This window comes from Arvicola amphibius, chromosome 9 (assembly GCF_903992535.2).
Source record: "Arvicola amphibius chromosome 9, mArvAmp1.2, whole genome shotgun sequence".
Classification (NCBI taxonomy): Eukaryota; Metazoa; Chordata; class Mammalia; order Rodentia; family Cricetidae; genus Arvicola; species Arvicola amphibius.
In genome coordinates this window covers 101,499,778-101,527,041 of record NC_052055.2, presented here as the reverse complement: position 1 = coordinate 101,527,041, position 27,264 = coordinate 101,499,778, and the positions used below count along the sequence as shown (strand labels likewise).

At 46.0% G+C, this 27,264-nt stretch overlaps 1 protein-coding gene and 1 long non-coding RNA gene across 9 annotated transcripts in view; one reads left to right on the top strand and one right to left on the bottom strand.

Moving 5' to 3' along the window:
- Positions 1-518: 518 nt before the first annotated feature.
- On the bottom strand, positions 519-19,802 carry Pla2g12b (phospholipase A2 group XIIB). 5 transcript variants are annotated; one of them, XM_038341738.2, is made up of 5 exons: positions 19,430-19,802; positions 16,790-16,885; positions 11,711-11,787; positions 6,078-6,243; positions 519-1,016 (listed from the first exon to the last, which is right to left on the bottom strand). In XM_038341738.2, the coding sequence occupies exons 2-5, from the start codon at positions 16,827-16,829 to the stop codon at positions 895-897; spliced, it is 405 nt and encodes a 134-aa protein (XP_038197666.1). In that variant the 5' UTR covers positions 16,830-16,885; positions 19,430-19,802; the 3' UTR covers positions 519-894. The 5 variants fall into 5 exon arrangements, with proteins under 5 accessions (XP_038197666.1, XP_038197665.1, XP_038197664.1 ...); XM_038341737.2 differs by having other exon boundaries at positions 11,699-11,787; positions 19,430-19,797; XM_038341736.2 differs by lacking the exon at positions 16,790-16,885 and having other exon boundaries at positions 19,430-19,798.
- LOC119822430 overlaps positions 18,193-27,264 on the top strand; it is a 35,974-nt gene continuing 26,902 nt past the window's right edge. For 3 of the 4 annotated variants that reach the window (XR_005286790.1, XR_005286789.1, XR_005286788.1), the window contains exons 1-2: positions 18,448-18,785; positions 19,473-19,827. This is a non-coding gene — a long non-coding RNA (uncharacterized LOC119822430). Of the gene's footprint in view, positions 18,260-18,447; positions 18,786-19,472; positions 19,828-27,264 lie in introns of those variants that run through there. The other variant, XR_005286791.1, reaches the window with a different exon arrangement.

Sequence of the window (27,264 nt, the reverse complement as noted above, 5' to 3'; positions counted from 1 at the left end):
CTGTGATCTGAATGGCCACACAAAACAGCAGGGCTTGAACTGAAGCTGGCCTGTGTGACTTTGTTGGCTCATTATGATCCAGACTGGTGACCTTCTCAGAGTAATAGAATACCTGTAAACTGTCCTAAGCAGCCTAGGAACAGCCCACAGAGTCTTGGCTGGCTCCATTAAAAGAGTCCACAAGAACTCCTAATCTACAGCCAGTACTGAAGACCACAATTTAGGGAATAGCCTGTCACTCCCTGCCAGTGGTAAGCATGTCTTCTTCTTCCCCTAACCAGACACATCTCAAGTCTCCAAATGACTCACACAACTTGGAGTGTGAGCATACCAACCGGGTCAGGCCACTAGAGGGAGAAGTCGTGTGTCAGGTGCCCTAATTCTAACCCACCTCCATTCTTCTACCTTTGCCTCTGGAGCACCCATGAGAAAGCTCACTGGCAGAACTTACCAGGCCAGATTCTGTTCCCATTAAGAGAAATAGAGCTATTGTTGAGAATGGAATTCATGCATCTCTCTTCAAGTTTTCTAAAAAGTACACTTTATTAAATGTGAGGTGCTGACTGGCAACCGAACAGGGGCCAGAGTCCTTGTCTCCCAAATGTTTGGGCTCACCCAGATTTCGTTTGTGAATATCAGGATCTGCTTGCTGTTCTAAGAACTGAATTTCCAAGCACGCGTGTCTTGTCTGGGAGACCAGTGTTGGAGTGGACAGTCTTCAGCCTCTGCATCTCTTTTCCTTAACCTTCCTCAAAGGACAAGGCGTGCCGCAAGTCTCCCTTCTCCAATTCTCCAATTCGCAGTCTCCAAAGGTAGAAAGAGCGGGGCTTCCGTCACACCACTGTCCCTGAAACGGAGCTGAGGAGTCACTCAGAGCCTGGAAGAATCTAGTCTTCATAGCTCTTCTTTCTCCTCCTCCGCACAGATACAGGCTGCCCGCTGACTGTTCATAAAGGGTCGGCAGCCCAGGGTCCACACGGTGTTGAACACGGTGTCAGCCAGAGAATCACAGGCTGCTTGAAAAGACGGATAGAGACAGCAGGGTCAGCAGAGGCCACCCCGTAGCATGTGAGGCTGCGCATTTCCCCAGCGATCCCCAGAGGACGGCAGAGACAGAGTGCAGAATTGAGGGGACCAGCAAACCTTTAAGAGAAGCGCTTTCAGAAAAGCCCCTCTCTAGCCCAATAAGGCAGATGCACTTGCTGGAGTCTCACATTTGTGATGCCCTGGGAAAAGTCATTAGAAATCACACTCACTCAGACTGCACTACGTTGTTTCCCGTTGCTTGCCCTGCTCAAGTGTGGGGTATATGGCCATTTATTGATTGACGAATTGTGTATGAGAGATAGGCTTATTCTTGGGGAAAAAAATACATCATCCCCCCCAAAATCAAGGATCTCATAGTTTGGACCAAGAGGTGGAGCAAGCAAACAGGACCAAAGCTAATTATTATACTACACCAGGAAGACAATGATAGGAAGATGACTAGAAACTCACAGAAAGGTTCCTGTCCCTTGGAGAAGGGGCTTGCTCTGAGGGAAGGCATCCCAAGGAAGACCTCTGGCTCATTACTACAAGGGATACCAAGGACATGCCAGAAAAATTAGACAATTTAGAGGAAATGGAAATTCCATGAACCGAACTGACTCAGTGAACTAGAAAATGAAAATAGATTGTTAATCCCCCAAAAATATACCTCTAAAGGAAATCTACTTCCATGTAGCTTCAAGGGAATTGTTGCTAGATATTTAAAGAGCTAATAGAAATCCCTTCCAAACACTTCCAGAAATTAGGATTATGTATTTAATTTATGAGTATTATGTTGATAACAAAAATCAGACAGAGAAACCAAAGGAATAACAAACCAAGGATAAGCATCTCTCATGACTACACGCCAAGTCTTCAACAGATACAAGCCAACTAGACTCAGAAACACAGAGGAGGACTCACACCATGCCCACACGGGTGTATCCTAAGCATGCAAGCTCCTTCAACACACCAAAATCATCATACCATACCACCTACCAAGAGAATAAAAGCCACACACCACATTCTGCAGAAAGACTCTAACACCCTTCCATGGTGGAAACAGCTCAACAACCCAGGAGGAGGACTTCCATACCTGACAGGGGTCACCTGGAAAGATGCAGGGCCAGTCTCATGCTCAGAGCTAAAGCTGGTGCCTCTTCCTTGCAGGACAGGGAAAAGATACAAGGATATGCACTCTTAACGCGGTGATGGGGTATTTCAAGTTCTAGCCAGAAAGGCAACCAAGTTACAGCGGGAAAGGATGTGCTGACGGCGGTGGCGTCTTATGTGAAGACTCAGAGATGCTCTGAAAACCTACCAGAGCTAAGCAATTCTGCCAGATCATAGAATAAAGCAACAGGCAGAAGCCAGTCAATGGTCTTTCTGTACAGCACCATAAATCACCTGTCAAACATTAAAAAGGCAGGAGAAAGGGCACAATGGGTAAAAGCCCTTGACTGACGTGGTCTAGGTTTGTTCCTTGGAGCCCACATAAAAAGGCTTGGGTAGAGTTGGAAAGATGGCTCAGTGGTTAAGAGCACTGGCTACTCTTCCAGAGGAGCCGGGTTCAGTTCCCAGCACCCACATGGCAGCTCACAATTGTCTGTAACTCCAAGATCTGACACCCTCACACAGACACACATGTAAGCAAAACACCAATGCACATAAAACAAAAATAAACTAAATAAAACAAATTAAATTTTTAAAAAGAAAATTAAGAAAGCTGTAAAATCACGAAGGAAGAAAAAATTAGCAAAAAAGTGCAAGACCTATGCTATGGAAATGGTAACACCATGGAAAGAAATGAGTGGGGAGAGAAGCAAACAGAAAGACGTTCATATTCATATTTTTGTACTAAACAGTATAATTTTATAAAAGTGATAATACTGGAATTATCCACAGATACAACCAAAGCTCTGAGAACCACAGCTGTCATTCTTGCAGAAATTAACAAGCAGATCCTAAAATTCCATAGAAATGACAGAAATCTAGAGTGTCCAGAGAGACCTGGACAAAGAGCAAGGGTCAAGAACACATCTCAGCTTCAGAGTCACCGCGTCACTACAGAGCTAGGCACGCAGCGTGTTGGCACAGGCGGGAATAGAATAGGGTCAAAGGTCAAGAGACCACTGTCTGCACTTTACCGGTTAATGTGGGGAAAAGTGGTATTCCCAACACCAGTGCTAAATCACCTGGGAACCCACACAATGAAGGTGAACCCCACTTTCACACTGTCCACGAATAATCATCAGAATGGATCACAGACCTAAACCAAGAGCTAAGACAATAAAACGCTTAGAAGAAAAGATCACTAGGTATTTTTGACCTTGTGTAGGTAAAGTCTTATTACCACCTACGACAGCAAAAACACCAATTGATGAGAATTAATAACTCGAACTTACTCAAAATTTAAGTTTTCTGGGCCTCAAAAAAATAACTAAGTAGAAGGTGCTGTGGTGGTGGTCGTCACCTCTAACTCCAGACCGAGAAGGCTGAGGCAGGAGGATCTACAAGTTTGACATCATGCTGGGCTACATGGAGACCCCATCTCAAAGTGGGGCAGGGGAGGAGGACGGTGAATGCTTGTAAACCATAGATCTGACAAAGGACTAGGAACAAGGGGCTCCCCCCACCCAGTGTCGAAAGCAAATACGAAGGGGGCAATGGGCCTGGAGAGACACAGCACATCAGCGCTCTGTTCAGCGTCATCAGTGGCCAGGGAGATGCTCAGGGGCCTGCAACAAAACGATAATGAATGTTGACAAAGGTGTGATGGAGGAGGGTCATCTGTCTATGTGCTACTTTCATTGGTTAATGAAGAAACTGTCTTGGCCCTTTAATTTAGGACAGAAAATGAGGTAGGCCGAGTAGACAGAACAGAATTGTGGGAGAAAGAAAGCAGAGTCAGGCAGATGCCTCAGGCAGACGCCATAGCTCTCCTCTCAGAGATGGACGCAGGCTAAGATCCCGGTAAGACACCACCTCGTGGTGCTACACAGATTACTAAATATGGGTTAAAGCAAGATATGAGAATTAGCCAATAAGAGGCTGAAACTAATGGGCCAGGCAGTGACTAAAAGAATACAATTTGTGTGTTGTTATTTCGGGTGTAAAGCCAGGCGTGCGGGAGCTGGGCAGGAATGCAGCCCACTGCTCCTTCTACAAAGGCGTGAAGAAACTGGGGCTTAGGGGGATTATGAAGGGGTGCAGCTGTTTAAGAAGACAATTCTCCAGGTTATCCAACAGTTCAACCTCTATTAACCCTATATTCCATCAATCCCTCGTATGTATGTTTGCGCATACATACATATACGCAAAAGAATCAGAACATGGTTCCTGTAGCTTTTCGCATGTCTATGTTCATGGTAGCAGTATTAATTCCAAAACCAACCCAAATATCAACTGATGGACAGATAAGGACGGTGTGGGAAGGCATACAATGAACTATTACTTGGCAATAAAGGGGAAAGACCTTCAGCTGTGGTCTACAGCAGTGGTTCTCAACCTGTGGGTCTTGACCCCTTTGGGAGTCAAATAAACCTTCAGTGTTTTTGTCCAAGACACAGATGTTTGCATTATGGTTCATAACAGTAGCAAAATTACAGTTGTGAAGTAACAATGAAAATAATTTTATGGCTGGGGTCACCACAACGCGAGGAACTGTATGAAAGGGTCGCAGCATCAGGAGGATTGAGAACCACTGTCCTACAGCACAGATAAGTGAAAGAAATTGTTCACAGAAACCCATGTATTTTGATTCCATTATATAAAAATTGGAAAGTCAATAGAGGCAGAAATTAGATTCCTGGTTGCCTTCGGCTGAGCAGGGGGAGCTCAAGGGAAATGGTTATGAGATTTCTTTGAGAGATGATGAATAGGGGTTGATTTGTGACTCTATTCATCTGGTATTTAAATGAGTTAACTCGTATGTAAATTACCTCACTGTCTTCACATCACCAACAAATGCTCAGACTGTTTCATGCAGAAGGAAGTCAAGGGTGGAAAGACTGGGCCTTCAACCCAGGTAGATTTCAGTGCAGGGGTCCAAAGGGAGGTCTGGGCATCGGCGATGATGCTAAGGGGGGTAGCTAGGGCTGACCTAAGAGAGCCAGACAAGCTGAACTTTTAGTTAATCCATAGGGAAGAAAATATCAAGTGGCTTCAACTGTGGGCAGAAGTGATTAGAGTTAGGTGATCTTACAAGGTAGTTGCTCCCAGTGGATGGCCCCCACTTGGCTGGGACATAAACACAGGACATACAGCTCCCTGGCCAGTGGGCGAGCAGTAAGACCCTTAGGAAGGGAAAGTCAATAGGATGTTGGCCTGCAGCAGTTCCCTGACCTGAGCCTACATCAGCAACAGTTCTTTCCTACCCTGTATGGACACAGGAGAGAGAAGCCTCCCTTTCCCAGGCCCAACTCACTACCCATATTCCCATATTCCACGGACCACCTCCAAGATTGTTCCCACAGTCAGTATCTCTGGCTTTCAACCTTTCCCATCTGGAAGCTTTGAGCATTAATACCAGGCTATTGTGTTCTGGCTTTGGAAGTAGAGAGATTGAAAATGTTTGGATGGCAAATTACGAAAAAAAGAATTACAGAGTAGGAGCTAAAAGCTCAGTAATTAGGCAGTGTTTAAACACAGTTATCTGGAAGCACCCAGAAAACTGTGCACACACAGAAGAGGAATTTTAAAGTTCCTACCCAGACTAAGAGCAAACTTTGAATGGGGGGGAGCTTCAGCCAAACCATGTGGTCCTACAGAGAGGGACTACCAAATGGAAAGTCATTTAGCAAACACATGGAAGCTCTTCCACCAGTCTTAAAGGAAAGGTTTTTATTCTGCAGAAGCACCGCTGTGGCCTCTCCCAGCAGGAAGGATGCCAACGGTGCATAGACAGCAGGAACTTCCCTCAAAGGGCACCGAGTCTCTCTTGCTGCACGCTCCGACCACCTCACCCAGTAAAGGGGGCCCTGGCTCCCTGTGTGAAGACAGGAGCAAAACTCCCTGAAAAAGTCACCAGAAAGTGTCCTTAAGAGACCTACCTTCCACGTTGGAGACAAAGCCGAGGCTCCGCTTGAGGTCAGAGCAGATGGAGTGGAGACACCATCGGAATTTTGCATCACAGCGGTACTTGTTGGCACCGCAGGTGTCATAGCAGACATCCAGCTGGTTGCAGCACTTGGTCATGGCTGGAATGCCCAAGTCCATCTGGAAAAGTGAAGCAGGGGAGTGCCACGTTTAGACCAACGACCTGAGGCAACCTCGTCCGCCTCACTATGCGCTAGCCACTTCTCGAGTGTGTGCCACAAACTAGATCCATTCAGAAACACCAAGGGCTCAGAAAAATTAGCTCCGAGTCATAGGATGCTGGATTTTAATGTTGGTATTGGCTTCATACGTGACTCCAGCCAATTCTCATCTTTCCTTTTGTGAGATTAGTTATTTTCAAATCCACACCCAGATATGGCGATGAAAACAGAAACCAGAGGGGCAATCGAGATGGCAGAGCCCCAGGAGATTCACATTTGCTGAATGCTTTACATTTTGGTCTGAGAGTCTGCTGAAGAAAAAAATATTCCATGACTACCCTAAAAAAGTTCAGCCTCAAGTAAATGGAACATGGCTGGCCTTTTTAGGGACCTGCCCTCTCCAACACTGTCTTAAGGTTGTATCTGAGCTGGGAAGAAAAACAGGGTGCAGGATACTGAGTTCTCAACCACAAGAGGAATGACGTCAGTGCATTACTTGCACCAAGCATCTTATAAACAGCTATGGAGATTGTGGCATAAGATGGGAGAGCATCACTTAGAGCTGGGACACAGCGACCGCATGGACAGTGGGAGAAAGACTTAGAGCATTAGGAGAAATGAGGGAACATGGGCTTGGAATGTGGCTCATCTGGGAGAGTGCTTGCCTGGCGTGCATCACGCCTTAAGTTTTATCCCTAGGACTGCATAAACCAGGGCTGGCAACTCGTATCCCAGCATTCATGAGCAGAAGGCAGGGGGATCAGAACTTTAAGGTCATCCTTGGCTACACTTCAAGCTTGAGGCCAGCCTGGACTACATAAGACCCTGTCTTAAAACAAGGGGGAGGAGGGACTGGAGAGATGGCTCAGAGGTTAAGAGCATCTCCTGCTCTTCCAAAGGTTCTGAGTTCAATTCCCAGCAACCACATGGTGGCTCACAACTATCTGTAATGGGGTCTGGTGCCCTCTTCTGGCCTGCAGGCATACACACAGACAGAATATTGTATATATAATAAATATAAATGAATAAATAAATAAATAAATAAATAAAAACAAGGGGGAGGAGGAGATGAAAGTAGACTCAGAGCAGGGAAAGAATGACCAGGCTACCAAGTCAGTTTTTTAGTGTGTAAAAGGTTGTAGCAGGAAATGTACATACATACCTACGCATATCAGCATGTATGCGTGGAAGAAGCTTTTCAGGCCTTAGAGTTTAGTTCTCCGGCAGTACCTGAGGCATCAATTTTGAGTCTCAGTACCATATAAAAAAAAACTTATTTGCCAAACTGGTAAATAGCTTTGCCTTCAAAATTAGAGTTAGCACACAATGCTGAGCAAGGAAGAGATAATTTTTAAAAGCAAAAACATGGGTATCTGCATACTTGGTAATGCATGAGTGCATTCAGTGATGCACGAGAGCATTCAGTGATGTATGACTGCATTCAGTGGTGCATGGGTGCACTCAGTGATGGATAAGTGCAGTTAGTGATGCATGAGTGAATTCAGTGGTGCATGAGCACATTTAGTGATGCATGAGTGCGTTCAGTGATGCATTAGTGCATTCAGTGGTGTATGACTGTACCCGGTGATTCACGAGAACACTCAGTGGTGAAGGAAAGCATTTAGTGATGCAGGAGAGCACTCAGTGGTGCAGGAGAGCACTCAGTGGTGCAGGAGAGCACTCAGTGATGCAGGAAAGCACTCAGTGGGACTTGAGATCACAGAGCAGGTGAGATTAGCACCAGGCAGGGCATCTTGGACACTGGCAGTTTCCTGATAATCTGGGCTTGGCTTCTTGTTTGTTAGTTTTTCTAGACAGGTTCATACGTAGCTCAGGCTGGCCTCAAACTCATTATAGCCTTGACTGAATCCACCTGCCTCCACACCTGGCTTTGGAAGCTGGGCTGTGTTTGGGAAATGGTGTGAATGTGCTTTCAGGGTGTGGATGAGGAGTGTCATCATCCAAGGTCACTTGACACAGAAATAGGACTTCCACCGATTAAAATGCCCCCAAGCAAAGCGAAACAAGAACAAAATCACGTTAAAGACAGCCCAGCTCTTTAGACAGACACAGACCGCGTGCAGTAAGTCTGGATAGGCGTCCAATGCCTGTGGCCACACTATGAAAAGGCAACTGCCCATTAGAGAAGTGCAATGACCTCCTCTCCACTTGATCAAATGGGAGGTTCCTGAACTACTTCTAAAAAGTGGAAATGCATTTATATTTGTCTGTTTTTTGAGACGGTCTCACTATGTAGCTCTGGCTGGCCTTGAACTCACAGAGACCCACCTGCCTCTGAACCCTGAGTGCTGGAACTAAAAGTGTGCACCACTACTGTACTACGGTGACTGGTTGGTCGGTTGGTTGATTGATTGATTGATTGATTGATTGATTGATTTTGGCAGCACTGGGGACTGAACTTGAGGTCTTGTACACGCTAGGCAAGGGTTCTACCACTGAACTCCATGCTCAGTCCCCGTGCGTCCCTTCTAGAATGACTAAACTCACACCTGAAGATGTGCCATTGCTCTTACATACTCAGTTGAGAGGATATTCTCGCTTGTGTTCACACCCTTCCTGCTGATTGTGAACAAGCTTGCCCCAGGCTGTGTAAGAGTCAAGAACTCTGTACATAGAGACACCTTCCTCCAAAATATTTTAACTTCGTATACTTAAGAAAACACCTTCAGTCAATAGCGATCAGGTTTCTTCTAGCAAAATCAGTGTGTGAGTATGGATATCTGACAGACGCATGAAAAAGGCCCAGAGGATGGAGGACCTCCCTGCAGTCAGTGTGGAAATGCCAATAGGTGAGCCAGCAGCTCAGGTAGAAGAAGGCTCATGGAGCTGCTTAGACAACTGCCCAGTGAAACTCTTGAACCAGCTAAAAATTGAGGCTTAGCTCTATTAAGAGACAATTCAGGGGGCTGGGAAGGTGGCTCAGAGGTTAGGAGTACTAACTGCACTTCCAGAGAACCCAGCCCAGAGGATCTCACGCCCTCTTCTGGCCTCCATAGGCACTGCAGGCATGCCGTGCACTGACATGCAGGTAAAAACATCCATACACATAAAATTAAATATATATTATTTGATATATAAAACATTTTTAAAGATATTAGAAAAAAGAGACCATTCAGGGCCTGAGATGGCTGTCTGTAAGGTACTCACCAAGCAAACATGAAAACCCGAGAGTTCATCTCTCAGTGCCCACGTAAGAGTTGGCTGCATGTAACCCATCCAGGGAAGGTGGAAACAGAAGAGTTGTGGGCCAGGTAGTCTAGCTAAATTGGTAAGGTCTAGATTCAGTGAGAGACTCATGGCTCAGTTAGTATGTGCCTGCCGCATTAGCGAGTGGGCTGAGCCCTGATCCCCAGCACACACACAAAAGCTGAAGCCTGGCAGCATGCCCTAACCCCAGTGCTGGGGAAGGCAGAGACAGCTAGATCCCTGAAGTTGCTTGGTTAGCTGGCCTAGCCAAGTGATGAGCTCCGTGTTCAATGAGAGACCCCACCTCAAAACAAACAAATAAAAATAAGGTAGAGGGAAGGCAAGCTGGCTTAGTCGGTAAGAGCAGCCGGCACCAAGCCTGTAGACTTGAGTTCAATCCCCAGGACCCACAGAGGGGAAGGAGACAACTCTGGCAAGTTGTCCTCTGACCTCCACATGCATGCATGTGGCATGCGTGTTCCTACTCAGAAAATAAATAAAAGATGCACAGTAAATGAGGAAAACACCCAGCACTGACTGACCTCTATCCTACACACACACATGCAACATGTATGTACACCAGCATGCACAAGTGCAGGTATACACTTGCATGGGCCTACACACATACACACATACTCACACACAAATTAAGAAAAAATAAGTTGGAGAGCAATTAAAGAAGACATTGTGTGTCAATCTCTGGCTTCCACACATACACAATTGTGCACAAGTATCTTAATATACATAGATCCCACACACACGCATACACACAGGGACACAATTCAATGTCAAAGTTGATATACCTGTAACTACATTTTATATGAAATCTCTCTTTGAAAGAGCATGTCAAAAGCATCTATGATATTCTCTGTCTGTCTATCTGTCTGTCTGTCTCTGTCTCTGTCTCTGTATGTGTGTATGTGAGAGGGAGAATGTGTTCATGCATGTTCAGGTACACTTGTGTGTGAGCGTGTGTGCACCCATGTGAACTTCTGAAGGATGACAGAGGACAACTATTATTTCCCAGGTGCCAACTCACTTGTTTTTTGTTTGTTTTATGTCAGGGTCCATCTTTGGCCTGGAACTTTCCAAATAGATTAGTTTGCTGACTAGAGAGCCCTGGGCACCTAGTTGTCTTCACCCCACAGTGCTGGCGTTACAAGTAAGTGCTGCCATGACCAGGTTTTTAATGTGGATTCTGGGGACCAAACTCAGGTTCTCTTGGTTGCAAGGCAAGTACTTTGTTGACTCAGCTATCACCCAACCCAGCCCCTGATTTTTGAGACAATGTCTCATGTAGCCCAGGCTGGCCCCAAATTCACTGTGTAGTCAAAGATGACCTTGGAGTTCTGATCCTCCTGTTTCAACCTCTGGAGAGCTGGAATTACAAGCATGTGCCACTTCACCTAGTTTATGTGGCACTACCTGGGGCTTCACGTGTGCGGGGCAAGCACACTACAAAACCCAGACCCTTGCCGGGCGGTGGTGGCGCACGCCTTTAATCCCAGCACTCGGGAGGCAGAGGCAGGTGGATCTCTGTGAGTTCCAGACCAGCCTGGTCTACAAGAGCTAGTTCCAGGACAGGCTCCAAAGCCACAGAGAAACCCTGTCTCGAAAAACAAAAACAAAACAAAACAAAAAAAAACCCAGACCCTTTTAAGACACCTTTGAGGAGATCAAGTCATTGCTTGCTTCTAGGAGAAACTGGCAGTTTAAGAAAGGGACAGCAATGTACTAACAAATCTCAGCCAACAGTGGGTGTGTCAAACCCCAAACCTTGTTGCTTTGACACGTTTGTTCAACGGGAAGACTGCTTGCAGAAGTCAGGCAGTATAATGATCAGTTCTTTCTGGCCAGTACCAGCCATGCTAGTCCATCACTGGAATGAATTACTGGTTTCAATAAGTCAACAGCATCCAGTCACCTTTAAATTGTGTCTTGATGCCATAAATCATAGCCAATGCTTATAGAAGTGAATTTGAAGTTTGCAAATACCAGAAGCTTAGCTGAAGGACAGCAGTCTTTGAGAAAAAGAACTCAAGTGTCTGCCTTGAAAATTCTCTCCCTTCCCCCAGTCTAGTTTAAAATAACAAATCACACTGCTCGAGTAGACTCCACAAATGATCACTTCCACCAGTGATTATAGCTCCTGGGTTGCTCTTCTTCAAAACCACATCACTCAAGAAGGGAAGATTAGTGGTACATACACTTCCTGGTACCTTGATACCCAGGAAATAGGAACCGCAGCCATTGGGCTCCTGGGGTTTGTAGCCTGGTCTGGGCATCGGCGCCTTTCCTAGAAGGAAGAAAGGAGAAGAGTAGAAGTTAGTCATTTGACATTCATTCATCAAATAAAAATGTCCTAAAAGCACATTCCATTGTTCCTTTAGATGTCACAGTCCCCATAAGATAATCACATTAAATCGGTAGTGAGGAGGAAGTCACCGAAAGAATCACTTTACCATAATTTTACAAACTGAATGATCTCCTCCAGACAGTGTTCCTCCAGGGTGGACAGAGGCTGCTTGTTTGTTTCCCGGCCACCCAGACCCAAAATAATTGCACCGAAACTATATTAATTGCAATACTGTTTGGACAATAGCTTTAGCATATTTCTAAGTAGCTCTTGCATCTTAAATTAACCCATATCTATTATTTTATATTTTACTATGAGGCTCGAAGTTTATTGCAAGGTTCTGGCTGGTGGCTCGCATCTTTCTCTCTGACTCCGCCTACTCTCTCTAAATAATCTCTGTTCAGATTTCCCAACTGCCTTTGCTCTGCTAAGCCGTTGGCCCAAAGCAACTTCTTTATTAATCCATGGTAATAAAACATATTCACAGCATACAGAGGGGAATCCCACATCACTCCAGAACTACCTCCCCATAATACAGAGCAGCATACTGCCTGGTCACACACACTGACAGAATCAGAATCAGCTGTCATCAAAGAGATTAACTTTGCACTGAAGGAAGCTTAGGGAGTCTCCGTAGGTGCAGGCAGAGCATCACTGACCACAGACCAAAGCAAACAACTGGTGTTCTGGATGCTTTGCCTTGTCTATGGGGCTTAAGAATTATAAGAATCATTTTATGGTCTTGCAAATGTATCAAAGAAGCTGGTTCAATTAGATTATGGGGCTGGGAGGCAGTCATCACATGACATTGACCCAACTGCTTCCTGCTGTGACAGGACAGGAGGAGCCTCTGCCACATGCTCCTGTGTCCATGAGCTCTGCCATGCCTTCCTTGCCACTTGGAACTGCAGAGCCCTCTGAGACCATGAGCCAAGACAAATCTTCCCGGATTTGAATGACTTCTCCGGGGTGTTTATGGCAGAGATGAGATGCTCAGTTAAATACTGAGTGAAGTGTGCTTTTTTCCCGTGTATGAAGTATGTTCCTTTCCTGTGTATGAAGTGTGCTCATTTCCTGTGTATGAAGTGTGCTCATTTCCCGTGTATGAAGTGTGATTATTTCCTATGTATGAAGTGTGCTCATTTCCCATGTATGAAGTGTGATTATTTCCTGTGTATGAAGTATGCTCATTTCCTGTGTATAAAGTGTGATCATTTCCTGTGTATGAAGTGTGATCGTTTCCCATGTATGAAGTGTGATCATTTACTGTGTATGGTTCATTTCCTGTGTATGAAGTGTGCAAGGGTCGGAAGTGTTTTGGGTAGACAATCTTCACCTTCATCACTAGGTAGATGGAAGCATCTTGCTTCTTCCTTGTAATATCAGATTGAGACTTTGTAATCTCTGTGCATGTGGGTGAGTTTGGGCGTGTATGTGTGTGCATGTGGTGGTGCGTACATGTGTGTGTATGGAATGTGTATTGTGTATTGTGTGTGTGAGGTGCTGTGAGTGGAGCATGTGGTGTGGGTGTGCCCATGTGTGGGTATGCACATGTGGCATGTGGGTGTGGTGTATGGTGATGTGTGTGGAGTGTGAGTGGTATGTATGTGTAGTGTAGTATGTGTGGTGTATAGTGTGGTGTGTATGTGTGTGTGGTCTACAGTGTATGGTATGTGTAGTGTGATGTATACATGTTTGTGTGTATGACGCATGTGTGTGTGTGGGGGGGGGGGTGCCTGGATTTGCCTGTTTCTGCCCTGCAGTGTGAGATGAGAGGAAACAGGCCAAGGTACATGCCTCTGCCCCCCATGCTTTTACACAGGTCCTGGGATCTGAACATGGGTCTTCTTAACCAGGTGTTCATGCTGGTACCACCAGCACTAAAGGATGGCACTGCCTCCCCAGCTCGGAAACCCTAATACACCACGAGACCAAACCCCAGGCTCTCAGAAAGTATTTATACAGCAGACACAACTTTTGTGGAAATGAAAGAAACCCAAGTCCTTTTGCAACTGTTCAGGCCAGCATCCCGGTTCTCACAAGTGCAGGTCACCTCTCCTCCAAACACTAGACACCCTGAGCTCGGTCCCAAGTTTCCTTCTGCTCTCAAGCCCAAGGCCAGGATTCCCGGTGTCTGCCTTTGTCCACCGTTATCTGCCCATGATCTTCTCAGAACTGAAGATTTCCTTTATCATCCTGCCGTGTGTGTGTGTGTGTGAGTGTGTGTGTGTGTGTATGTGTGTGTGTGTGTGTGTGAGAGAGAGAGAGAGAGAGAGAGAGAGAGAGAAGGTTGTGTGTCTGTGAGAGAGGGCGTGTGTGTATGAGAGAGAATGTGGTATGAGGGGGGGCATGTGTATATGTGAGTATGTGGGGGGTTGAGAAAGGGTGGTGTGGGGGGGTGGGTCTATCACAATGGGGGACAGAGTCTGATATCAATAATTGAGTCACACGTAGGTGAACAATCGAACCGCACAGTATAATTCAATGTGGTTGCTCCTAAGATTGGGGCCTTTTATCTTTTCTTCAGATTGTTCTTTTACAAGTTACCTTCTTAGACATTAGGGAAACTTAAAGGAACTAACACCTGAATTCACAGACAATGCGTTTTTTAAATTTTCTTTTAAATTGTTTCTTATTATTTTGTATGTGGGGATGTTTTGCCTGCATATATGTATGTCTATGTATGTATGCCTGGTGTTCTTAGAGACCAGTTACAAATTGTGAGCCAATCTGTGGGTACTGGGAATTGAACCCCGGTCCCCTGGAAGAACACCAAATGCTCTTAACAACTGAACCAACTCTCCATCCCCCAAAGGCATCTTTTTAATGAGTGCTGGAGAGGTTTCCCAAGTCACCCATGGTCCTTTTGCACTTAAGAAAGCACAGAAGAGAAGCATGGCATCATTTTGGAAGATAACGGAATGGCCATCTTGCCTGCGGTGCCGGTGATACAGGGCTGAGCATGAATTGCAGGAAGCAGCTTCCAAGAGAAGTGTGGAGTCTCAGGTTTTGACAGATGTGGCAGTTGGATCTAGGCAGTTGGATCTAGGTGATAACACACCCTAGCCTCGAGCTGTCCCTTCTGGTTGGATGCTCTGAGCCTAGGCATCAGCAATAGCTATGTTGACACGTAGATGTTTTTTCCTGGTGTGAAAATTGAAACTCTTAGCTTATTGGCAAACAGAGGCTCCGCACACTGCCAGTCTTTCATAACCTGCCAACTAGAAATGGGCTTCATCTATTTTAATGATTAGAGGCAGGAGTCAAAACAAGAATAATATTTTATGACATGTGAAAATGATATGAAATTCAAATTTTAGTGCCCATAAAGAAGTTTTATCGGGGCACAGCCACGCTCATTTATTATGCATTAGCTGTGGCTGTTTTCTCGGGAAAAGAAATCACAGAATATTGCTACAATCTTGAACTGAGGGTGCTTTTCTAATCAAGATGTAAAAATCGGAGGCCATAAAGCGATTGACAAATTTGGTCTCATAAAACGTCAGACATTCTAAACAAAGTTAACATCATAAAACACTTGAGAGGCATCAGGAGGGAGGTTCAGGGCAGAGTAAGCCTCAACACCCAGCAACGCTGCTTTCAGCCACGTGTCCTGAGCTCTTAGCCAACGTTTCTTCTATCTCATTCTTTTGTCAATAAAAAGATTGGGAGGAAGGTATATCACAGACCAGGGGTCTGAGCATCTCCCGTGGAGGGTGAGGCTTTCTCTGAGGTGCCAGGGACAGCACTATGCACAGACACCTCCAGGGATGCCCACACGAGCAGCACACTGATTGGAGACAGCAAAACAGTGTCCATTCCATCAACACAGAGACTAAAATGGACTAAGTTGCTTCCTGCTTCCCTTGTCTTGGTCTACCTAGCCCTGTCTCTGTTTAAATACCAACAGCCCCAAATCCTGGAACCTTCAGTAAACTGGGAGACCCATCACCCTAGCGCCGAGACAATCTGCTGGTTCCTACATCTGTGGGTGTTTCCCTTTTCACAGGTTTCTGAGAATCCTGTGAAGGCTGTAAGAAAGTCTTTTTCTAGGAAAATAGGTAAACTCACAAGTGTATGGAGTTTTTCTATGAAATTTTAGACAGATTAAAAACATCTCCAGAAAATTAAAGACGACAGCACTAGGAAGGGGGTTCAGTTGGTAGAATGTTCGCCAACATGAGTCCTTGGATTTGAGCCCCAGGCCAGTCTAAACCTGGCTTGTTGGCATATGTTTATAATCTCAGTAGGAACATTGGAGGAGGAGGTGGAGGCAAGAGGATCAGAAGTTCAAGGTCAACCTTGGCTGCAGAGAAAGTCTGAAGCTAGCCTGGGTTACGTAAGACACTGTCTCAAATTATTTAAAAAGGTAGAGATTGGCTATAATGAAAAGCTTTTGAACATCAACAGGAGTGATGGCAGAGCAGAGACAATGGAGGGACAGGGACAATGGATTCACAAACTGCAGCGTTATAACAAAGGGATAGCTTGCATCCAAAATACAGAAGGGAGCCATAGCAGAAACTCAACCCAACTTTAAAATAGCCAAAAGCTGGTTCTCAAAACAAAACAAGCAAACAGGGGACTGGAGAGACAGCTCAGTGGGTAATAGCACTGACTGCTCTTGCAGGGAACCTGGGCTCAAGTCCCAGCACTCAGTTGGTGGTACCTCCAGTTCCAGGGACTCCGGTGCCCCCTTCTGGTCTCCACAGGCACCAGACACACATGTAGTACACAGACATGCAAGCAAAACACCCATAGACATAAAATTAAAAAAAAGAAAAAGAGCGCATGTTGGACAGATGTGAGCGCATGCTGGACAGATGTCTATGCTCTCTTGCTCATTGCAGCATAATGAACAAGACACAGAAACCACCAAAATACACGTCAACATGGGAGTAGATAAAGAAGGTGTGTCTACGGCAGTGGAGAGCTACTCTACCTTCAAGAGGGAATCCCGTCTTTCTGGAACTGGAAATCATTTCGCTGGGTGGAATAAATCAGAAAAACTCAGACTCTATGATCTCTAATGTGGAACCTAAGAAAGAAAAGTCAGTTTCTTAGAAACCGGGAGTAGAAAGGCTGAGAGGAGGGGGGGGGGTTGAGAAAAAGGAGATCGTCATCAAAGGCTGGTTCTTGATGAAGGACTAAGTTTTAGTAATCTCTGTACTGATGATCACAGCAAAGGGTGATTATGGATTGGACTGAAAATGTTCTGAGGGGACTGGGAAGATGCCTCGGTGGGTAAGAAGGTACACCTGATGCTTGGTGTGCAGAGCCAGGATCTGAGGTCAAATTGGTAGCATCTGTGCGGAAAGCTGGGCATGGCTGCTCGTGCACCTCTAACCCCAAGGCTGTGAGAATACAGAGACAGGACGGCTGGAGCTTCCTGACTGCCAACCCAGCTCCACAGTCAGCGAGAGACCCTGTCTCCGGGAACAAGGTCACACACGATGACTGGAGACACAGAGGTCCTCCTCTGGCCTCCATGCAAACATACGAGTCCATTCACACGCACACGCATTACCCCCATGGGTTCATGTTTTGAGTCAGTTTTCTGGCTGATAATACTGTGTGGGGAAGTTGAGGAGCCCTCAGAGAGAGGGCCAGTGTGTGTCAGAAGTAACTGTCCAGGACCAGGCCTCTGATACACCCAGCCTGGCTATCTGTTTCCCAATATTACCAGGTGAACCAGCCTCCACTTCAAGCTCCCTCCTGCCACCGTTCGTTCCCCAGCCTTACGGTCCCCCTAATAAGCAGAGATCTCTGAAACCTTGAGCCAACATCACCCTCCCCCCTTAATTATTTCTAGCAAGTGTCTTGTCACGGCTGTGAGCAGAGACACGATCTCAACACTTTGAATAGCCTTTTAACCTTCTCACCACAAGGAAGGTTGGGAGGAGGCAGTGGCTACGGCAATCAGCTGTGGAACCTTGCTTGCCACAGTGAATCAAAGCACGGGGTTTTCTCCACAGATATCCACTATTGCTTTTGTCGATTTAAAAATTCTAAAAAGATCGACGTTTAAGCATCCTTTGTGGGGGAGGTGGGTTGAGAGGGAATCTCAGGTGTCTCTCTATGTAGCCAGGCTAGCCTGGAACTTGAGTCTGTCCTGTCGCAGTCTCCCCAGGAGCTTCCATTGGATGGGGGGTTGGCTGGCCTTTCCCAGTCAGAGGCTAAGCAAAATTTGCTGAAGTCTTTTGATGCCGATTTTGCTGGACGAGGGAGAGCAGGGTTGGGCTCACAGTTTTACAAGAAGGCCTACTGGTAGGTGTTTGCCAATCCTTGGGAAGTATTGACCAACATCTGTGTTGATTCAGATGGCAGGCATTAACCCTTTGCTGCCTCATCAGGGGAAACTAGGCTGGCTTACTGCAGTGACTGGCTTCTGCCTTCACACAGCTAACCCTGGGTAAGTATGAGGTTTAGGGACCCAGGCCTTGATCCTATGACATTCTTCACTGTGAGCTGCAGGCTCTTTTGCCTGTGCCCAGGGATGTTAAGCCTACTGGGAACAATGGCTTAACCATTATCTCCCGGTTGGCCACTTTTAGTACATAAGGAAGCCATTTCCCTCCCCCCAGAGAGGTGTAGGTCGTGTATGTCCCAGCTGTTCTGAGTGTCTCTGGAAAGCTCGTGTTGTCCCAGGCTAAGCAGTCTTGGCATTTTCAACCTGGGAGCCTATTTCGGGCATTTGCATAAACTAAACCATGGGAGGAGGTCTGTGCTGTGTGCTTTAAAGGGCGTTTTCAGGCCCAGGTGCGGCTCAGTGGTGAACCACGCGCTTGGCAAACAAGGCCTGAAGTAAAATTCCCAGCACCACATCAAGCACAGGTTTTTCACCCACTGTGCGAGCTGCCAAGCCTGGGCAGGGGCTCTGCTCCGGCCTCTTCCGAGAGGGTGAAGGGGAAACTGGCCTTCTGTGCAACTGAGGAAAGGTAGGCCTGGGTGTCCACTCCAGTTCCCAGATCGGCCTGTGTCTGGTTCTGGGACGGCGCTTGGGACCCTGGTGGGCAGCGGCGGTGCCCTGAGGCTACTGACTGGAGCAGGGCAGGGACCCCTCAGGGACCCCTCCCTTGGGAGAGCCTAGGCAAAACCCTGCCAGTCAGAGGTCTGCGGGTGGGCCGGGAGAGTTACGTGGAGCTTTTGGGATTCAGAATCTCCAGGCAGAATCTCCTAACATCAGGTTCCGGTTCCATTTCCTTCCCGAGAGCATCTCAGAGCCCGTGAGGTCTCTCTCGCCATGCCCTCGCTTCCACTCTACTCACTACCTCCCCTTAAGCCCCAGGCTCCCAGCAAACCCATAAAGGCCTGCGCGAAGACTCCCAGGCAGCTGAGTGGCGCTTGAGTTTCAGTTAAAGCGTAATTGATCAGGAGATATAGGTCCCAAATGGCATCCCAGGCTCAGCGTAGGAATTTGTTGTCTGCTTGGATTTCTGACGTTACTACACGTGATTTGCTCAGTCTGGTAACCTGGCCTACCTGGTATAGGACAGACGTGACCTGTTAAGCTGCCCATGACCAAGCACCCTCCCCCCACCCCCACCCCAGAGAACCCCAGAGAAGGCACCCGGGTACTCACCATATCGGCACCGGTACTGACAGACTCCATTCTTCCCTCCCAGCAGCTCCATGAAGGAATCAACATAGCTGTTGACCGACTCGAAGCTGCCCCGCAGGTGCCGCAGGCCCCAGTCCGAAAAAGACTCCTCTCCCTTGAGGCTGGGGTCGCTCTCAGCTAGGCTGCCCACCAGGCCAAACCACAGGAGGAAGAAGCCGCAGGGCAGCTTCATCCTGCACACAAGTAGGACGCTACTCTCGTCCCCCCCCGACCCCAGCCAGGGTCCCAGGAAGCCTGGGGAAACACACACAGCCCCGTGCCTGGCCTTATCGGAACAGTCAGTCTGTGTTCCCCAGAGGTGGACTTTAAACACAGCCATGGAGGCCGGGAGCAGATCTGAGCGATTAGAGGGGACAAAGGTGAGACCGTGGGAGGGCTTGTATGAGGATGGCCTAAGAGGGGACTTCCAGTGGACCCCGAAGGGCTGGAGGGGATGGCTGCACTCTGGGAATGGGGGAAGGGAGCCCGGCGATTCTGCTGTACAGCTGGGCTCCTTAAGCTTCTCGACTGCAGAGCTTGTCCAAAGATAACAGCCACACCCCTGAGCCACTTCCTCCTCTCCACCTGTCCGAGGAGGCCCAGGAGGGTGTGTGCAAGGCTCGGGCGGCCTGACTTGGGGTCACCTTCACCGACGGACAGGTTGCCAGAGCCTAAACTCTTTAAGTGTGCCTCGGTGAGAGTTCAGATTTGAGCCCAGTTTCTGCCTGGGTCCCTCCTTGTCTCTGAGATCCTTCCGTCTGGTAAAGGTCCGGATATCCTCTCAGGGATGAGTCTGGTTCCGAATCTGCAGTGCCGTGTCCTAAGATCCCGAGGCCTACAGGAGGCCCCAGGACTGTTAGGGGACAACCCGCTCTGGTGGTGGTGGTGGGTTTTTCCTTTGAGGTAGATAAAAGTCCAGGCTACTATCAGAGAGCCTGTTTGAGATTCCAAGCGTTGAGACTGCTCACGGCAGCTCAGGGTTTGGGCATCACTTTCAGGGTAATTTGCTCTTGGTTACGTGAAAAAAATACCTATAAAGTCACTAGTCTGGAAAATGACACCGTTGTGTACCATGGAATCATTCGGCTGCTTTCTCAGATGTCATGAAAGCCCAGTAGAAAATATTAAATCTAAGAACATCCTCATTTTAGGTAAGAAATATGTTCAGCTAAAGACTTAACGTCCAGGAAGGGTAGTAGTTAAAATGTGTTTCTAGTGTGCACGATTTTTGTGTGAACTTAAAGAGAAAATGGTAATAATGCCACCCAGTGTTCAAAGCAGTACACATTCCAAACCAATCAGTCTCTTGTCTGTCTCGACCCCTCTCCCCGCCGGCCTCTCCTTTCCTGTCTCTCTCTGACTTCCTGTTTCTCTGTGTCTCTCTGTCTCTGTCCCCTCCCTTCCTCCAGCCCTCTAGATAGTCACGCCTATTCTAGGCAAGGTTGATATGGTTTCCATTTGAGTCATAAGAAATCACGCAGAGGTTAAATGACGTCATCACGTTGGGCTGGAGACTAGCCAAGGCTGGGCTAGGGCCAGTGACATAACTGATGAGATCATCAGACAAAACCGTGGAACTCTTTGTATTCCCCCCAAAGTAAGGAAATCTGGGCAGACTCAGTGACGGGCCGCATGAAATGCGTGTGTGTGCGCGCATGTGCGCGCGCACTGCCCTGAGTTCCCTCTCTAGCTACCCAAACCAGAAAAAGAGTCATTCAAGATATGCAAAGGGTTTGGAAAAGATTTTATAATTTTATTTCTAGTTGTGTGTGTTCGTGTGGTGGTGGTGTGGGTGTGGGCGTGTACACGTGAGCGCAGGAGCCTGTGGCGCCCAGAAGACGTCCTGGAGCTGGAGGCTGTGAGTCACGTGATATAGGTGTCAGGTTCTGAACTCCGGCCTCTGTAGAAAGCAATATGGGCTATTAACTGCTAAACCCTGGTTTTTTCCCTTAAAAAAAGAGAACATGTATATAAAACATAATGTTTTAATAATGTATGTTATGCTGGTCATGAGAACTGTACTGAAAATTCATTTACATCAACAAAGCTTAGACTTACCGCTGGCTCAGTTCCAATATAACTGAAATTCCAACTTCTCTAAATAGACAAAAGTAATACAGTATAAATTTTTTAGTTTCAAGTAGGATTTTTTTGTGTGCTTATGCTATCGTTAGTGGCACTTTTGATAGAATATTTCCCTTGTGGTTGTTTTGTTTTGTTTTTGGTGCTTTGAGACAAGGTTTCTCTGTGTAACAGCCCTAGCTATCCTGGATCTAGTTCTTGTAGACCAGGCTGGCCTCGAATTCACAGAGATCCGCCTGCCTCTGCCTCTCAAGAGCTGGGATTAAAAGTGTGCATCACTGCCGGGCGGTGGTGGCGCACGCCTTTAATCCCAGCACTCGGGAGGCAGAGGCAGGCGGATCTCTGTGAGTTCGAGGCCAGCCTGGTCTACAAAAGCTAGTTCCAGGACAGGCTCTAAAAAAAAAAGCTGCAGAGAAACCCTGTCTCGAAAAAAAAAAAAAAGTGTGCATCACCACCACCCAGCAGACTTTTTTAACCTAAATTTTGAGGGGAGTACATATTATTTGAAGTATTTTTGAGGGTACAGTACATGAATGGTGTTAAGGATATTAATGTATTGTCATGTGACAGGCACCAGGACCATTTCCAAAGCTTTTTTATCCTAAACTGAAATTCTCCACCTGCATTTTCCTCTCCCCTCTACCTCTGTCTTTTTAATGAACGTGAATAGTCTTGGTGCTTCAGAGAAACAGAATCCTGTAATGTGGTCTCGGGTGTTGGCTTCTTTCTCTTAGCGAGGTGGTTTTTAGCCTGTCTATATGGTGTCTGCCAGTGCCTCCTTACAGTGGATGAAGCCCCTGTGAGCGCTAGAGTAGATTCTTGACCTCCCAGTTCTTTGATGTGTATGTCTGAAGTTGAATTTTCTGGATGTGTTATTTATTTAGCCATTAGATCTGTTAGCCAGGCCTTTATCTGTGGCTCTACTGACCCAGTGAGATTAGAGGGTCCACATTCCTCCACAACTTTCTAAAAATGTGTTCTTTGACAGTTTTCTATTTTATGGAGTACATTAGGGTCACACTTATCCCCCTCCTCCTTACACCACCCTTCCATCCTTCCACCAAGTGATCATCCTCCTTTCTTGTCTTTCTGGCTTTGCTTTGAGATCCATGGTAACCAGGCGCCCTCATGGGCATGGGTGTGGAATTATCCACTGAAGCATGGCTCACTCTCCAGTGGCTGTATCATTGGGGCAATGACTTCCTCTCTCCCAGTCCCCCTTCCTTGACTGAGGGCAGTTCTCCTGGGTGTGGCTGGGCTCCATCACCCCATTCCCCATTTCAGACCGAACGTTTACAATGGAGTCCCGTGCACACCCTACACAGGCAGCTCTGGGAGCGACTCTTAGCTGCTGTGAGGTCAGTTCGTGAGTGTCATGGGCATAAAACAGCCTTTCATGGCACACCTTCCTACCTATTAGATTCTTTCTGCACCCTCTTCTGTAATGTTCTGAGCCTCAGAGGGGGTGAGTTGGGTTTTCTCATTTTTCCTTCTGCTTAAGTTGTCTAAGGGGTTGTATCTCTTATTTCAAAGAACCAAATCTTGGTTCATTGATTCTTTGGATCTTTATTTTTGTTTCTATTACATTGATTTTGGCCTATATCATAATTATTTCCCTCATGCTACTGGTATGGGGTTAGTGTGTTCCTGTTTTTCCAAGGTCTTAAGGTACATCATTAAGATACCAATTTGAGATCTCTCTGATTTTTTTTATGTAGGCACTCATTGATATAAATAATTCTCTTATGACTTCCTTCTTTGTGTCACATTGGATTTAGTATGTTGCATTTTCATTTTCATCCTGTCCTTGGTAGGTTTTAAATCTCCTTTATTTCTTCAATATTTCTTCATTTTCTTCAGTATTCGCCATTCGGTAGTGTGCCATTCCATCTCCATGAGCTTGTGTTTGCTGTCGTTCTTGTTTTATCTACCTTTAGTCTACCATGGTCAGAGAGAATTCAATTTTCCTATGTTTGTAGAGATTTGCTTTTATCCTAGTACGTGACCTATTTTTGAAGCAATTTCCATGGATTGCAGAGAATACTGTGAACCCTTTAGTATTTGGATGGAATGTTCTATTGGATGACTATTAACTCCATTTGATTTATGATGTAATTTAATTTGAATGTTTCTTTGTTGATTTTTTTTTCTGGGTGGCCTGTCTCTTGTTGAGAATGGGGTACTGAAATCACCCACTGATACTGTTCAGGACTGATCTGTGACTTTATATTTAATGGTATTTATGAAATTTGGTACAGTGTTTGGGGCATATATGTTCAGAATTCTCTCTCTTTTTCTTTCTTTCTTTTTTTGGGGGGTGGAATTTCTCTGTGTAGACCCACCTGTCTTGGAACTCACTCTGTAGTCCAGGCTGGCCTCACACTCACAGAGATCCACTTGCCTCTTCCTCCAGAGTGCTGGGATTAAAGGTGTGTGCCACCACCACTATGCCCAGCTTGTTAGTCTATTTTTTATCATGGGAAAGTTTTCTTTTCCCTTTCGTGATAACAGTTAATTTTGCTGGGTATAGAAGTCTGATTTGGCAGTTGTCATCTCTGGGACTTTCTAGCTTTTAAAGTTTCAGTTAATGATCTACTGTTATCCTACTGGGCCTTCCTTTATATGTGACTTGGTGTTTCTCTTTTGCCACTTTTGTTGTTGTTGCTTTTGTTTATATTTATAATATGATAAGATATCATATTATATTTATAATATGATAAGATATCATATTATATTTATAATATGATATGATAAGAGGGGATTCTTTCTTGGTCTTAGGGCATTTGGGATCCTAAATACCTCCTGTTTTTAACTCTGTTTTTATCACCGAGATACTGTCTCTTATGATTCTTTTGAAAATGTTTACTCTGCTTTTAGAATGCAATTCTTCTTCTATGCCTCTTATCCATAGGTTGAAATCCCTACTGATACCTGATTTTATCCTTGTCCTCGTTTGATGGCTATATTTCTTCTGCTTTGCCTCCAAGCTCAGACAGTCTGTCCTCATCTTCTATCGTTCCATTGCCGACACATTCCACTGAGTTTTCTTTTGTTTTATCTCACCTGTGTTTTGTTTCATTTCCAGCATTTCAGGTGGGTTTTTCTTCAACAGTTATTGAATAAAGACAGTTCCTCTGTCTTTAGTTTCTTTTAACATTTAGTTGTTTGGGGGAGGGTGCACGCACATGCCCCCTTCCACCTTGTGGGTTCCAGGGGTCCCACTCAAGCAGTCAGGCTGGGCACAAGGCACAATTACCTGCCAAGCCGTCTCACTGGTCCCCGGACTCTGCTTTCTTACCTTGCACTGGCTTTCTTATTTCTCTCAGCTGTTAGGTACAATCAGAAAGTCTTATGGCGGAGATTGGAGGAGGCGGCGGAGGAGAGGAGGAGGAGGAGGAGGAGGAGGAGGAGGAGGAGGAGGAGGAGGAGAGGAGAAGGAGAAGGCGAGGAAGGAAGAGAAGGAGAGGGGAGAGGAGGAGGGGAAGAAGAAGAAAGAAAAGCAACAAAAAAAGACAGGAGGAGAGATGACATAAGGAGACGGAGGAGGAGCTGCTTCGGCGTCGTATCTCGTAGTCTTCTTAGTCTTCTTCTTCTTCTCTATCATACACCTCCCCCTCCCCCCCTTCTCCTCCTCCTCCTTCTTTTTCTTCTTGACATTTCTTTTCTTTCAAAGATTTATTTATTTATTATGTATACAGTGTTCTGCCTGCATGATGCCTGCAGGCCAGAAGAAGGCACCAGATCTCATTACAGATAGTTATGGGCCACCATGTGATTGCTAGGAATTGAACTCAGGACCTCTGGAAAAGCAGCCAGAGCTCTTAACCACTGAACCATCTTTCCAGCCCTCTTAATGTTTTTAACATACTTGAAATCATTATTTTGAGTTCTTTGGGATTTCATTTAACTCTCACTAGATTCCATGACTGTGGAAATAGTGATTTTTAGAGGTATTGTCCTGGTTTTAGTGCTCTCGGTGTTACTGCATTGGGGTTGACATGGTTGGTGCTATTTTGCAAATGTATTCTTTTAGTTTAAATATTTGCAAAGTTTGTGTAAGACTTGCATGTGATAGAGCTGAGTGTATAGTTCAGAAAACTCAGTCCAGGGGCTTGGTACCTGGGATAAAGTTTATTTTCTGAGGGAGGCTATTAACTGGGAGAGCATCCACAGCTGTGTGGCATTGCCACTACACAAATATCCCACTAGCCAATGAACAACAGCGGCCTCTTTAACTTCAATAACTGTTGGATAAACACCCAAGGGATCATATGATGTCTATGCAGATTTCAGTTAATATAATTCGGAATGAGAGTAGAGAATGCTGGGCAGGGATAACAGGAAGTATTAGATTGACTTTGAAAAGAAAAAGTTGACGCAAAAGTAAAGCAGCAGAGAAAGAATGTTTGGGATACTGTTAAGATCTGCAGCTGACAGAAATGGGTAAGGCTATGGAAGGGTATGGTTAAACAAAAGGAGACGAGATGTGTGGCCTGGAGAATAAAACACGCCTTGTAGTAAACAACTGTCTTAATATACAAACAGACACAAAGCCATCATGAGACGTACACATAAGAGTTGATGTTATGTAATAGGAAAGGATAACAAAACAATACTTGCCGAGTGAATGGCTGCACAGCTGTGTGATTTGAAAGGCAATCTTCTCAGCTCTCTGTGGCTCCAGCAGACTCCAGGTGGTTCTGTGGGGGAGGGGAGGTCTGCATTTTTTTAATGTATGCATATCTCATTTCCTTAATGCTCTTCCATCTGTTTGTTCTGGCCTTTATTGAAGGAGGAGTATTGAATTTTGAAGCTATGATTATAGGACTATTTGCCTCTTCGAGTCTGTCAATATTTATTTTTTCCGTGCTGGGATGTTAGGTGATTGTGTTTATATTTATTTCATCTTCTTGAAATGGCTGCCTTATCAGATACAATGGTGTTTATCACCTGTAATAGAGTCTCACCTTTTCACTACCCTTGCGTGAGGCAAAACAGAAAGCCACTGTCACAGACAGGGGACATTGTTCTCTTCATCTCTGTGCTGAATATTTTTCTCAATCTTTTCAAACCATTTTTGTCTTTAGACGTAATTACTCCCTCTCCCTTTTGAGGCAGGCTCTCACTATGTAGCGGCGGCAGACCTGACACTTGCTATATAAACCAGCCTACCCTCAAGCTCACAGAGATGCCTCTGCCTCCTGAGGGCTGGCGCCACAGGCGTGTGACACGACGCCCAGTACTTTTTAGTTTTAATTCTGTGTATGTGTGTGGGTATGTCCTGGTGTCTGTGGAGACCGGAAGGAAACACTGGATCTCCTGGAGCTGGAGTTGCAGGCAGCTGTGAGCCCTCATCCAGGGTGGACGCTGGGGACCAAACTTGGGTCCTCTGCAGGAGCAGCAAGTGCTCTTAACCCCCAAGTCGGCTCTCCAGCTGGATAAAAGACAGCAAGTATTCTGCCATTCTTCGCTTTTCGATTGGAGACCGTAACTCACACTGACTGATGGGGATTTTCTTGGGCTGTTTCACTATTGTTGCACGTGTCACTGCTTTTGCCCTTCGTCTTTGTCCCCTGTCACTTCCTTCTTTGTGCTTAGTTGACATTTCTGTAGTGACACATTTTCATTCCCTTGTCATCGTGCCTACCAGCCGTCCTCAGCCTCTGCGGGCCGCATATCATACACCCTGTATATCAAATATTTATGTTATGATTCAGAACAGTAGCAACATTATG